General features: G+C 40.7%; 4 protein-coding genes across 7 annotated transcripts in view; 3 read left to right on the top strand and 1 right to left on the bottom strand.

The window, feature by feature from the left end:
* Window positions 1-2,116, top strand: part of mfsd2ab (MFSD2 lysolipid transporter A, lysophospholipid b) — a 17,777-nt gene extending 15,661 nt beyond the window's left edge. Inside the window, exons 13-14 of the mRNA XM_028597885.1 lie at window positions 1-6; window positions 85-2,116. The exon at window positions 1-6 is cut by the window's left edge and continues 171 nt beyond it. Of these exons, the coding sequence (XP_028453686.1) occupies window positions 1-6; window positions 85-139 (61 nt within the window). The 3' untranslated portion in view covers window positions 140-2,116. The remainder of the gene's footprint in view (window positions 7-84) is intronic.
* Window positions 2,117-3,142: 1,026 nt separating this feature from the next.
* LOC114567565 (SOSS complex subunit C-like) lies at window positions 3,143-4,732 on the top strand. Its single transcript, XM_028596611.1, has one exon. The coding sequence runs from the start codon at window positions 3,365-3,367 to the stop codon at window positions 3,674-3,676; it is 312 nt and encodes a 103-aa protein (XP_028452412.1). The 5' UTR covers window positions 3,143-3,364; the 3' UTR covers window positions 3,677-4,732.
* A 15-nt stretch (window positions 4,733-4,747) lies between these two features.
* On the top strand, window positions 4,748-12,228 carry yars1 (tyrosyl-tRNA synthetase 1). Of its 3 annotated transcripts, none has more exons than XM_028596609.1 (14): window positions 4,748-4,878; window positions 6,094-6,160; window positions 6,265-6,411; window positions 6,524-6,699; window positions 6,831-6,960; window positions 7,605-7,685; window positions 8,525-8,617; window positions 8,711-8,846; window positions 8,956-9,041; window positions 9,156-9,291; window positions 9,414-9,514; window positions 9,660-9,853; window positions 10,669-10,810; window positions 10,977-11,087. In XM_028596609.1, the coding sequence occupies exons 2-14, from the start codon at window positions 6,104-6,106 to the stop codon at window positions 11,085-11,087; spliced, it is 1,590 nt and encodes a 529-aa protein (XP_028452410.1). In that variant the 5' UTR covers window positions 4,748-4,878; window positions 6,094-6,103. The 3 variants fall into 3 exon arrangements, with proteins under 3 accessions (XP_028452410.1, XP_028452411.1, XP_028452408.1); XM_028596610.1 differs by having other exon boundaries at window positions 6,091-6,160; XM_028596607.1 differs by having other exon boundaries at window positions 4,866-4,945; window positions 10,977-12,228.
* Window positions 12,229-12,309: 81 nt separating this feature from the next.
* The window catches only part of nhsl3 (NHS like 3), a 41,113-nt gene continuing 39,441 nt past the window's right edge, over window positions 12,310-13,981 (bottom strand). For both annotated transcript variants that reach the window (XM_028596605.1, XM_028596606.1), the window contains one exon: window positions 12,310-13,492. In XM_028596605.1, coding sequence (XP_028452406.1) covers window positions 13,452-13,492 — 41 coding nt within the window. In that variant the 3' untranslated portion in view covers window positions 12,310-13,451. The remainder of the gene's footprint in view (window positions 13,493-13,981) is intronic.

Genomic DNA, 13,981 nt, shown 5'->3' with positions numbered 1-13,981 from the left:
ACAGAGGTAAGACTGTTGATTTGAAATTGTGTGTGTGACAGTGAAGAAGCAAAACTCCAACTGAAGACTTTTATTTTCCTGCAGGGACAACGAGGCAGATTCAGAAACGGACTCGACAGAACTGACCAAAATGGTCTAGCAACGAGACCTGGGGGCCATTGGGGTTATCGACTGGCATTTTTGCACTGGGCGGGACCAACTTCACTGGGACCGTTGGATCATACGGACACTGCCTTGTCCGATCACACTGCTGCTGTTCCACGTCGACAAAAACTTTGATTGGCTCAAAAGTGTCATCGCTTCAGGCACGCTGAGGCCTTTCTAAAAACCTAGTCTTCTGCCTTTGTGACTTTTTCCAAGCATAAAATTCACTCTCCTCTTTTGTTCAGTCAGATCTCAAAAGCCTTACATTTTGTAAAACATAGGAGTACTGTGGAAAACTCCTTTTTTTTGATTGGAAGGTTGGCCTTTTTCTTCGTTGAAATTGCACAAAACTGTGAACTGTGATGGGAGCCTGCTTTGTCTAGTGCTGCCATCTATTGGTGCTACTCGCTGAAGCTGAACAGTTTCCATCCTTTTACATACCACATGGAGCAGTAATGATCTTGAGCACTGTGCTAAAGACATCTTTATAGCTCCTGAGATGTGAACATGGTGAGAAACTTGAACAAATTAATATCAGCCCCGTTTTAGGGATAAAAATTCAAAACTTAAAATAAACTGACACTTGATGTTGAGTCATTGACTTGGTGCGTATTCTGAACATGTTTAAATATGTTTGGGAATTTTACGATGAATCCTCATAGTTTACAGAAACCAGTCCGTTTGTTTCCATCTCATTTCCAACCCACTGGCTTTTTATTTATATATAAATAAAATAAATAAAATAAATAGCCAGCCAGCGGGTTGGAAATATATATAAATAATTTAAAAAAAGAAGCTGTCATAATGTGAACTGAATGAGTAGCTGGACAGTTAGAGCTTTGCTCTGAAAAGTTTCTTTTAGTTCCCCATCATAGTACGGAAACCACTACAATATTAAAAACAGTTAGTTTGCAATTCAGTTACTTGCATTATCCTTTCTATAGGACAGCTACTGAAGACGAGAAAAGCTTCTTTTTTTTTTTCCTAAATGCTTTCTTTTTGTTAATACTGAGCAAAATTGACTACAGCCTATACTGATAGTAATTACGGATACCATTATTTATATATTTGTTGGTTTTGATTTTACTGAATTCATGTTTGCTGGTAAGTCATTCTTCTTGCAGTATTTAAATATATTTAAGGCCTATGAGGTTCCAACTGAATTACAAGTTTCAAAATGAGGAAAATGGGGTAGAATTCAAATTTTAAAACATTTATACGCTTTTTAATGCATGCTGCCAACGCTACTATCTTTGCACAATATGCATTTGAAAAGGGAAGCACATAATTGTGGGGGGGGGAGACTGGAAGGTGGGGGAGTGAACTCGTTGTTTCCCTTGTGTTTTTTGAATGTTAATTCTTCTTTGTGTATACCTGTGTTTATTGAAGAAACAACCAGGATGCTTTGTGATCATCTCAATCCCTGTCACGATAATGTGGATTGACATATTTCATATCTAATGATATGGAAACGTGTACATACAGTGTCATATGTTATACATACTGTTACATATTTGACATGTTCCGTGTTTGCCAATGTGAAAATGTTCATATTTCATTCACTTTATATTTTTTTTCTCTCTATAGATGTCCTTAACATCTCTATTAGAGGATACTGAACATGCTAACACAGTGGTGGTTTTCACCCACTAACCCCTGTAATAATTGTACATCGTGTAAATCTCATCCTGTTTTAGTTTGCCAGTGTTTTGTCTTGTATGGCTCTGTCAGTGAACTTCCTTCATGACTCTTGAGGCTGTAGCCAAATGTGTGAGCTTTAATCTCACAGGGACATACAAAAGCCTTGTGTACATGCCTTCTTGCATTTTGTATATATTGTATGTAAAACCTGTATATTTCTTTGATATTTGTGGCAGTGTGATGGACCTATGTTCACTGTAGTTATTTAAGGAAGGAGTGTTGAGATTGGGAAAGATAGTTAATAAATACTAATTGATAAGTGTACTGTGAACAAGCTGTCAACATTTCTTTACTTGAAACAACTATGTAACAAGCTTGAGCCAATTTGAACAAGAACAAACATGAGGAAGAGATTTTCAATGTCTGTACTCTTATATCACACATGCATCATGTGGATAATTAGCCATAACCCAGTGCCTACTGAAGAGATAATATAATATAATTCTTATTTTAGAAGCTTCTTATAGTATCGGTCTTTAAAACATTGGAAACTGTCTTCAAAGGTAACTGGAGCAGGTTGTGAGAGCAGCAGCAATAATTATTAAATGAGCTGGTTCAAAAACAATATAAACATTGAAATTAAAGACCTACAAATGGGGCAATGCAAAATAATGAAAGAATACTTATTTAGGTCACTGCATTTTCCTAACTATACATGGCCTGATGTAGAGAAATTATTAGCTCAATTTGATTTTAACAGAGTTTACAAAGGCTACACACTTTCAGTAGCCTACAGTAGCGCCAGTTCCATTTACACATAGCACATTCATTCAGTCATGGTAAACTACTGGCATCTAGTGTCTGGATTCTGTCCCAATGTGATAAAATATTGCTTGAAGCTACAGTAAGTATAGTAAATCAAACTACTCCCTATTATGTTGGTTCTTGTTTCATAGAAGCTATGTTTAATGCATTTATACACACTTTTAAAAATAAATGAAAAAATACTAATCATGAATAATTTGAGCCATAATTATTTTATCATTATCTTATATATTATCAATATGTGATTTATTGGGCTGTGGTTTTATTGTAGTAATATTCTACACCAGATTCTGTGCAACAATTATAAATCATGACTTGTGAATTGATTTCCAGTTGTATACAGTCATTTATTTTAAGCCCGTTATTGTCTTAGTCTTCACAGTATATATTACGTATGCTATGGTGCTTTTTAAAATCATTTACATAAAACATAACTGAGTTTTTAGTTTTTTACCAATTTAATTCGATGAGCTACATAAAGGTGGACTTAACGGCTTCTTTTAGAAATTATACGCTTTTATTTTGAAGGACGAACACTCAAGCCGGAAGTGTTTACATTCTGTTAGCTTTGAGAAGTTAGCATAAAACACCTAAACTTCAAAGCTAATTCTGGCTGCTTATGCTTCATTTATGTCTGTCATTAAGAAAAATAAACTACAACGACGTCAGCTGGACAAACACATAACGTAAAAAACATTTTCAGTTAAAGGCTTCATGGACCTTCATTTCCTTCCGTTAACTCCGCCAAGCTGTCATGGCTGTTAACCCTCCAGGACAAGGCTTTCAGAACAAGACCCGTGTGGCCATCCTGGCGGAGCTGGACAAGGAGAAAAGGCGGCTGATGCAGAGCCAGTCCATGAACAGCCCCGGAGCCAACATCCCTCTTTCGTCCAGACCCAGCCTGAAGGAGGCGAGGGACAGCGCGGAGCAGCAGCACATCGCCGCCCAGCAAAAGGCCGCCCTGCAACACGCTCACGTCCACTCGTCCGGTTTCTTCATCACTCAGGACTCCTCGTTTGGGAACCTCATCCTCCCGGTGCTCCCCCGACTGGAGCCCGATGTTTGACTCTGAACCTCCGAACAAAAACCGACCAGTGCCCCGGCCTAGGGGGAACAACTCACATGCGAATTTCTTTGTCCTGTAATCAACCAAATGGTGATTTAGGCATCCAAACAACTCCACTGACAGAATAAAATATAACATTTGAACGCAATCAGTGTTGATCTATTAGCAGGGGTTTAGATAGGAATCCGCCCCCCTAGAAAGAACAGTGCTGTCAGCCCTCTTAATTAATTAATACATTCTGCTGCTGTAATTATAAAAGCATTACGATCAATTACGATATGATACATGTAGATCTATGGAGCGCTATAACATATTAATAACACGCTTTGGTAAGGATTTTCTATGGAAGGTGCTGATGGAGATAGAAATGTGATATAGAGAAGGGAAAGCATTTGCTAGCCGAGAGTTGGAAAGGCACATTTTCATTAACATAAAGCATATTCGAGCCCAGCTGTACTGATTGGTTTATTGGTACCTGGGTGAATAAACTATTGTCTGTTGCACGCAATGTATGTAATAGGGACTTGGAGGTGATACTTTATACAGGCCTAATGCACACAGCACTATATAGGTCTATAGGGGCCAAACAACAATTATTTGCCCAAGGGAATAATTGTTCTGCATTTTCTCCTTAGAATAAGGAGATAATAACACTAATTGCACAATAACAAAGTTTTTTCAAACATCCACTGTACTTCAATGTAGGCCTGTAAATTATATATTTTTACACTGTTTTTTTTTTAACATGTCATCACTGTCAATATATGCATGCTGCATATACTGCCAAATCCAACTACCTCATGTATATAAAGCAACCTGTTAACATTTATATTGATATTTATTCCAGCACCCTTAGCACTTTTATATCTGTACACATAGCAATCAATGTTAATGTTTACATTGTTCAGCTATGTTGACCTTGTTTTTAGCTGCTATGTCTAATTATGTGAAAGTGCACTGAGAGTAACAAAACCGGAGTCTTAATAATAAACAGTCTATGGTCTAATTCCTTGTTTGTGTACACACTTGGTCAATAAAGCTGATTCTGATTTTGTCTGCTCTGCAGTCAGCACTCGATTGCTTTCCCCTGGAGTTTAATGTGAGTCGATAGCAGAGTTGACTCTAGCGCTGATGCAACACTGACAGGACTTCCCAACCGGCTTTACTTACCCACGTCTCATTGTAAGACGACACGTTTTGAGGTGGGTTAGCAGGTTTTACCGTATAGCTTTATGGTAGACTGACATTGCTGTTCGATTAAATGAAAACGTAGGTACTAAATTGGTTGTAGTTTTATTCCGAAACATGACCGGAGCTAGGTAACGTTAGCTGCACATGGTTTTGTTGCTAACTAGCCAGTAGGGTAGCTATGTCATATTATCTTAAAGTTGACTGAATGGCCTATTCTGACACGTATAACAAACTGAGGATTTGATGGTAAAAACATAGCTAACGTTAGCCAGTAGCTCAAACGTTAACGTTACTTACGTTGTAAGCCCAGTCTCAGTGGCTAACTTAACGATAGAGATGCTCAATACCTACCATTTGCTAATCGTAATGGTCTTCTGGTAATGTCGGCATAGAGGAAATATGTGACGTTAAGCTGCAGTTTCCTTCATAAAATGGCAACATTTCGCATTGATTCTCTTCTTCTTGGGAAGCCCAGTCCGTTCTGAGAAATGTTACGTTATCTTCTTGTCTGTGGCTATAAGGGCATCATCAAACTGAAAGTGATTTAATAGAGCTTGAACTTCTATGTAGAGAAGCGCATTGTTTTCACAAAAGCGAAAAGAAATTCGACATCCATCTTCTAACACTAATAATTATGAGAAAGGTTAAGATAATAGTTATCAATCTTCCTTAACGTTACACCACAGGATAAGAGTGGGCAATGATGCATTTAATCTGGTTGTATTTCTGCTGTGTTGACATACTTATATAAATGCCATCCATATTAAGTTAAATCAATATTTCCCAGTGTCCCACAGCGAGAAGAAAAAAAAACAAACGCAAAATCCTAAATTGTCGACAGATATACCTTAACTTTTCTCATAATGACGAGATCCTCACCTCTCGTCATTACGAGATAGTAACTCATAATTATTTTTTTTAATGCAATGGACTTTTTACAGCAGCCATTTTGACTTGTCATAGTAGGAAAAGCACAGCTTAAATTGATAACCTTAACGATGGCTCAATTCCATCAAGTGTCCCAGTGAGCTATTTCAGTGAGTCAGCATGCACAATACCAGGGCCTCTCCTAAGTGGAATGCAGCCATCAGTAATGGTTTTGAATACACCTGGGCTTTTCCTCATATGACATATGTCAACATGTCTGCCGTAGAATAACGAAAATGAAACGAAGCTGGTGCCGCTGATTCATAACAACGCTTAAACTCCTATCTTTCTGTCAGAAGGCTCTGCGCCATGGCAGATCAGTTAAGTCCGGATGAGAAGTTCCACCTCATCACTAGGAACCTCCAGGTGGGACATACAAAAAAACAACCAAACAAACAAACGTATACCCACAGTGACCGACGTCCACCAGCAGCTTGGTCTCATTATTCTCGTGAATGCGTGTATTGCAGGAGGTCCTTGGAGAGGAGAAGCTGAAGCAGATTCTCCAGGAGAGAGAGCTGAAGGTGTACTGGGGCACAGCAACCACTGGCAAACCCCACGTAGCTTACTTTGTCCCCATGTCCAAGATAGCAGACTTCCTTAAGGCTGGATGTGAGGTGGGTAGATCACACTGAGCATCTTGTTAACATTCAATTTAATCTGCACTCCCTGCTAAATCAGGGCTCATGTTTTTGCCTCTTCTTCTTTTTATCTTATTCCCCCAATCAGGTCACTATTCTGTTTGCAGACTTGCATGCCTTCCTAGACAACATGAAGGCCCCCTGGGAGCTGCTGGAGCTCAGGGTGAAATACTACGAACAGGTCATCAAGGCCATGTTGGAGAGCATTGGTGTGCCCCTGGACAAACTCAAGTTTGTCAAAGGAACTGACTTCCAGCTCAGCAGGTCAGTTGTGCTGACTTGTTCGGGAGACTGTGTTGATGTTGCATTTATTGAAATGTACTTTCTCAGAAACGGATCTTGTAGCTGCAGCCTGAAACTAATGTTGAAGGTCTGTATTTCATGTATTTTGTCAGAGAGTACACTCTGGATGTGTACCGTCTGTCCTCCATGGTGACCGAGCATGATGCTAAGAAGGCTGGAGCTGAGGTCGTCAAGCAGGTGGAGCACCCCCTGCTCAGTGGCCTGCTCTACCCTGGACTACAGGTAATGACACGCTTCTAGATGGAGTCGGAACCAGGAGTGGTATCATATTATTTGGGGTCTCTTCATAACCCTAGTGATAAAATGAACTAGCTATACTGTAATTACAGCACATTGTCCACATATGGTGAGATACATACTCCAAAACAAGCTTTCGGATGTGATCCTGCGTGCCCCCCTCACATCTTGAACTCTTTAGAACTTGTTTTTCCATGTGTTTTTTTTTTTTTTTTTTTTTTGTATTTGCTGTTATGGATGATGGGAGTAGAACATGGGATTTCTCAGTCTGTTGATCCAGGACCAACAGACTGAAAAACATCTTTCCCCTCCCCAGGCAGTCAAAAGCACAAACCCTCCTCTCCACCTCCTTCCTCCATAAAGACTTGTGTGCAATAAACCCCAAAAATTGAAAATGCAATAACATTTTGTACTGTATATATGTGTCGACTCATCGTGTTCATTTATCTTCATTGTTATATTTTACTATTTCAAGTTTCTATTTTGTTGTTATTTTATATTTTACTATTTAACATTTTATATTACCGTTTGTCTGTGATTCAACTGCCACATTGAGCGCTGCTAAACTGCGTTTCGTCATTGAAAACAATGACAATAAAGATCGGTTCTCTTCTGTTCTTTGCCCTCAGGCTCTGGATGAGGAGTACCTCAAGGTGGATGCCCAGTTTGGAGGAGTTGACCAGAGGAAGATTTTCACTCTGGCAGAGAAGGTGCCATCTCCCTCCATCTTTGCACATTCATTTCAATCCTTCACGATCTCGCTTTCCATACGTCCCTGCCGTCTTCCCGCTTCTCTTTCATTAATCAACACATTCGCTGCAGCTCCTGTGGATGATTAGTTTAGGAGTATCGTTTGGGTTTATTCCGATACCGGTGCTAAAACGGTGTCGGTGCCTAAACGGTACCTGAACCGATACTAGTAATAGGGTAATAGTGAATAGGGTATTTTACAATAACTTTGAATGCACCACGAAGCTTACTAGTTTCAAGTGAACGCACTGTCTGTTGTTTTTCCGACAACGGCGTCTGTACACTGCTTAACGTCCCGCTGTTGGAATCCTCTCCAGTGAAATACAGTCACACTTTACAACGTTTAGCTGTCAGCATTTTAACTGTGTTTAATCCAGCTTCTAACTAACAGTAGGCTAACGTTAGCTGCTGTCAAGTGAAGTGTTAACTAGCGTCATGTGGAGTGAAGCTCCTGTTGCCTCTAACAGAGCATCAGAGAGCAGCGCAAAAGGCATTTAATAGGCACCGAAATCTCTGTTGCAATTCGGTCCGGTAGATACCGGTTCGTTCGGTACCCATCCCTATTAGGAGTAGCTGTGAGTTTGATAGCACATGAATAATTTGACTTTAAAAAATGAGTTCTAATTTATTTACTCCATGTGCATTAAGTTTCAGGTCCCGACATAATAACTGATAATGACAACAATTTATTGAACTGATGAACTAATAATGTCACAGCAGGGTGATCCCATGAAACCGTTTTCACAATAAGATCTCCATACAGTATAAAGAGTAACGGGAGCCTCTCATCTGCCTCCAGTACTTGCCTACCCTTGGCTATGCCAAGCGCTCCCATCTAATGAACCCGATGGTGCCAGGACTGACGGGGGCCAAGATGAGCTCCTCAGAGGAAGTACGTCAACAGTAGGAATAAAATAGGTCAAGATTCGTACGAACATTTTTCTCCTACTGCTTGTGGTCATACCGTCCTCTCTTTGGGCTGCAGGAGTCAAAGATTGATCTGCTGGACTCTGCCGGAGACGTGAAGAAGAAGCTGAAGAAGGCTTTCTGTGAGCCGGGCAACATCCAGAACAATGGAGTCCTCTCCTTTGTCAAACATGTGGTCTTCCCTCTCCACGGAGGTAGAGAACTCCCCCGTTGAATCGCCCACTGTTGTCTCAGCATCAGACTTTTCCTCCACTCGTATAAAGAGCATAACACAAGCTGATGATTGGGATTATTGTGTTTCAGAGTTCTGCGTCAAAAGAGACCCCAAGTGGGGTGGAGACAAAATCTACACTGCGTTTGAAGAGTTGGAGAAGGACTTTGCTCAGGAGGTAATTTATAGACACAGGTTTATTTGAAGAATAAAAGCCCTTCTTAAAGTATATCCCTGCTAAAATGCTTTATTTTCCACTTCTGGTCGGATCTAACCTTTGGCAATCTTTTAGCTGGTCCATCCAGGAGACCTCAAGGCCTCCGTGGAAGTAGCACTAAACCAACTGCTGGAGCCAATCCGAAAGAAGTTTGAGTCGCCTGAGCTCCGCAAACTTTCCAACACTGCCTACCCCAACCCCTCGAAGACGAGTCAGTATTTTACCCATCATCCTCGCTGTCTTCCCTCTCGCCTTCGCTCTCTCACATCCTGTTAATCCAAATATAGCAGTGTGACTAGTTCTGCAAAAATTGGTGTGTGTGTATGTGTTCAGAAGGGGCTGCAAAGGGCGCCAAGGAAGGAGGAGGAGAGGATGACGAGCTGGACCCCTCCAGAGTGGACATCAGGGTGGGCAAGATCATCAGTGTGGAGAAGGTAGGATGTGAGGATGATGCCTGATCAGTGTAGCGTCTCCTCAGATGATGTGTTGAAATGATCCATCTGTACGGCCCAGTTCTTTCTCTGAGCTCACCTGGGTGCCTTTTTTTTTTTTTTTTTTTTTTTTTTTCCCAACTTCCAGCATCCAGACGCTGATTCACTGTACCTGGAGAAGATTGATGTGGGGGAGCCGCAGCCAAGAACGGTAGTCAGCGGTCTGGTGGCCTACGTTTCCCAGGAGGACTTGCAGGACCGACTGGTGTTGGTGCTGTGCAATCTGAAACCCCAGAAGATGCGAGGGATTGAGTCTCAAGCCATGCTGCTGTGTGCCTCTATGTGAGTGTTGGCCCTGCTCTGCACAAACCCGCGCGGTAGCGTCGCCATGTCCACATTCGGACACCACTCGCTGCTATTGGCCATATTCGGACACTTCCGACCTGACGCACCTTCCGGTCTTTTCGCGGTACTTGAATTTCCGATCTTTACCAAAAATGTTAGCAGAATTGATCCATACCCATCTAACAATCTACGTATGAATTTTCCTATACGTTCGTGGACATTTAGATGTCTAATTAGGATATGAAAGTGACTTTGATGAGGAAGAGAAGTAATAACGCTCGGGCGACGATCTTTTCCACTAAAAAGTTTATTTTTTTACTTTACTGGAAAGCATAGTTGCATCGTTCAGAGTTGTTGAAGCATGTCATTTTATTGTGAAGGACGGAAGTATGATCCAGTAGTTTTGACAGCATTGATGGGACTTAACACCCCCCAAAAAACAGCAACGGCCATTGTTTACAGTGAGGAGATAGGGGTGTCCGGTTATGGCCAAGGGTAGCGCACGGCTAATTCACCGGAGATAGCTGACTTTAGCCGGCTCTTGTAAAGTAAAAACTAAACAGTTAAAACTATATACCGTTAGAAAGGTAAGAAGCTACACTTTAGTTTTACACCATTAAATTAACTTTAAACTTAAAAACATTAATAGATCATTTATATTTGTATTTGAACAGATATTTTAATAGAACGTTGGCGAATAAGTGTCCAAACGTGGACACAGTGACGCTACATCCCTCAGCTTCATTTTTCTTGTTTCGTTACTCTGCTCACTCCGATTGGTCGATGTTTTTTTTTGTTTTTGTTTTTTTTAGTGAAGGGGAGCCCAGGAGGGTGGAGCCTCTGGACCCTCCAGAGGGGTCGTCGCCAGGAGAACGGGTCTTTGTCGAGGGATACGAGACGGGCAAACCAGACGACAAACTCAACCCAAAGAAGAAGGTGTGGGAGAAAGTACAGGTATGTTTCTATATATGTTACTCTATTCATAAATTACATTTTTTTCTTCAAATATGGACCAATGTTTTATATTCATCATAACATTTGTACAATGGAATAATGGCATATTGGAATACAATGCGTCATCTGTAGGGGATTGACTGTATGTCCATAACCATCTCCCCAGGTCGACCTGAAGATATCGGGCGAGTGTGTAGCTCAGTGGAAAGACAAGCAGCTGATGACGAAACTAGGACAGATCACATGTAAGACACTCAAAGGAGGCAACATCAGTTAGGTACGTCACGTTCACCACTCAAGCTGCTCCTGCCGGCCACAGGAAATCAAGAATACCTTCATCAACAAATCGCCGGTCCCAACTTCATCTGGATGTTTTCTTGGCGAGTGATGGGACATTGATGCCAAAAGTCTCAGATGCTTTGGACTGGCTGGGACAAATTCTTTTACCTTGCTTTTACTTTATTAGAAAATGTAATTCCTAAAAGTGTACAACCAAATTCTGTAACTAGTCAACCTATGATTCATTACTGTCTCTTTTTTACATAGTGTTGTATGGTGTTTCTAACACACTTTAAACCTACATATACAATACGACAGTTTCTGCAAAAGAGACCTTCTGCTACTCAGATAATGAAGGATTACTTTATTGAATGTTGCTGTACTGGCTGCCTGTGCCTGGAAGTAGCTGATAAGGGATCTTAGATTGTTTTTAAAAGGGCACTTAAAGGTGCTCCAAGCGATGTCACGTTTTTTTTTGTTTTTTTTTTAGGCTACAACATGTTTTGTGACATAGAGCAAACATCTCCTCACTGTCCGCTAGCTGCCGGTCCCCTGAACACACTGTAAAAAACGCGGCCTCTGTAGACAGCCCAGGCTCCACAAAAGGCAATGAAAACAAACCGAGCCAACCTGCACCACCAAACATAACAAACAGTGTTCCAGCCAATTACTGACAACAAGGAGTTGGTTGAGCCATCGCCACAGCAGCGTTAGCACGTAGGCTACTTCCACAATGCCAGTTCACGACTGTTTCAGGAAGCAGAGAAGGGAGGGGACAGGATGAGCTAGTCTCCGTTTTGTTTGACAATACTTTGAACGTATATTACAAGAAGTAACGTCACTCAACATCGCTTGGAGCACCTTTTAATGTTTCAGTACTTGTCTGGGCCTTGATGGTAAATCACAGGGAAGTGTGGCCAATCTGCCAAACCTAATTAAACATGTTTTTGGGGTTTGAGATGTAAGATTATCTATAAATAAATGCCATATATGCCATGTACTATAAGACATAGGACGGTTTGCAATGGGGGTAGTGTACAGAAATCAATATCCAGACATTAACGGTCATATAATGAAATGATGCATCATCTCTAACATGAAATAAACGCTGGCTGAATTCTGTGGTCTGCAGAAATTAAGTGCATCTGTGTTGGATGAGAGCTACCGTATGTTTAGGTGTCTGTCCGTACCACATCTCAAAGAGAACAAAATCAGGGAACTGCATTTTTAATACACTTAAATTTTATTTATAGAAGTAATAACTGTACATAAAATCTTTATAATCATCAAGACGTCGATTTTTGACCCATTACGAAGAGTCAGTTCACTCACCAATGAATGATTTTGCTGGGGGGGAAAGCATTTTAGTTTGTGCAAATAGTGATTTCCACCAAAAAGGCATAGGCCAAAGTTTTGGATACAGAACATTTAATTAAAAAAAAACACATTGACCTCTTACTAAGTCTACTCCAGTGTATCAATCATCCAGGGCGAGTCGTTACATCCATAGCCCTAAGAGTGGTTTGCCAGATGAAATAGATTCTTAAATATTTTATATTTGGTAGGAAAAGGTGACAGACAGTGCTACAAGTGGAAACAACCACACATAAATAAATAGGATGCTTGTGTTACTGCGATGACCTTTACTAAAAATTCTATCTAACTGACATTTTAGCAGTTTTTCTGTGATAAGTCTTAACGGTTTATCATCTGTAGCTTCACAAAAGTGCCTCTGTCCTAATTGACAAAATATCTTCCTCTCCATTCTTGTTGAGTATGCAGCATCCCTTTTTCTCAAATACTATTCCAGATATATGTATCCACAGAGTGAAAAGCAGGACCAAAAGGAGTGTGACAATTAGTTTTTACTCCAATCTTTAAGCCAAGAAGGTGATAAAATGCTAATGTGTCCTGTCGTGGATGCCATCGTCTGCTTTTTCCTGACAAGTGCTTAATTATGCATGATATTACAACAGGCAAAAAAGAGTTAGACAGTAAACCTCTGTACAGGAATGCTACCTAATTCTACCTCTGGGAGGCGATCTCACACAAGCCAAATATGTACAGTCGAGCCAATGTACACCATTTCATCCTGAGGCGCCTTAATAAGAGAAAAACTATAGCTTAGAAAAATACTCCAGAATAAAGCTATCATAAGAAATGGGGAGCTACACATTTTTTTTGCATTAATATGTAAGAAGGCCATTACAGGCTAAGGCTTTTGGAGAAGACTTAACACACACAACACTCTGATAGTTGACTTGTACGTCTCTCAGTAATGTCAGTCCTTGCTGGGAGTTGTCCTTTTACTTGCTTGTAGTCGTTGCTTGTTCCTCTGGCACGAGCCTGGTTCAACGCTCTTTCAAAACAGTGTTTCAATTGTGTCCGCTGTCACTCTTGTAGCTGAAGGGGGGAAGACAAGAAAAGGATAGACATGATGGCATCAGCATAATACAGTTACAGGAACACATGTAATGAGTGTTCTGTCCTAATCTAATTCGGTCACTGAGACATGATCATGAGCTTCAGGTTAAGGCTGATTGAAGCACATGCTTGCACATTTGACTGGAAAAAGCTAAGGGCAAAGCCTGCAGCATTTGTATTGGGTTAGTGTAGGGAGAAGGGGGGCTTGTGTGTGCAGTTCTGCAGAGCAGAACATATGCTGTTTAAGGCAATGTGAAACTGCTTAGCTGTTCAAGATCATGGAAATGCTTGGATTTGCATTCTTTGTCTTCATGACATGAGTGTAGCACGTTTGCTATTGATTTATGTTAGCAATGAATCAGCACAGAGTTTACATGCTCAGCAGCAGTACACTGATGCACACTGACGAAGGCAGTCTTTCATGACTTGCACAAATGACAGAAAATCACGGTTACAAAGAATGTTGCG

This window comes from Perca flavescens, chromosome 14 (assembly GCF_004354835.1).
Source record: "Perca flavescens isolate YP-PL-M2 chromosome 14, PFLA_1.0, whole genome shotgun sequence".
NCBI classification, from domain to species: domain Eukaryota; kingdom Metazoa; phylum Chordata; class Actinopteri; order Perciformes; family Percidae; genus Perca; species Perca flavescens.
This window is presented reverse-complemented; position numbering and strand designations above follow the sequence as displayed.

Coding starts and splice junctions, on each gene's coding strand:
- LOC114567565 (XM_028596611.1), top strand. CDS start 3,365: ATGGCTGTTAACCCTCCAGGACAAGGCTTTCAGAACAAGACCCGTGTG.
- yars1 (XM_028596607.1), top strand. Junction 8,618..8,710: donor AGATGAGCTCCTCAGAGGAA/GTACGTCAACAG, acceptor TTTGGGCTGCAG/GAGTCAAAGATTGATCTGCT. Junction 10,811..10,976: donor AGGTGTGGGAGAAAGTACAG/GTATGTTTCTAT, acceptor CCATCTCCCCAG/GTCGACCTGAAGATATCGGG.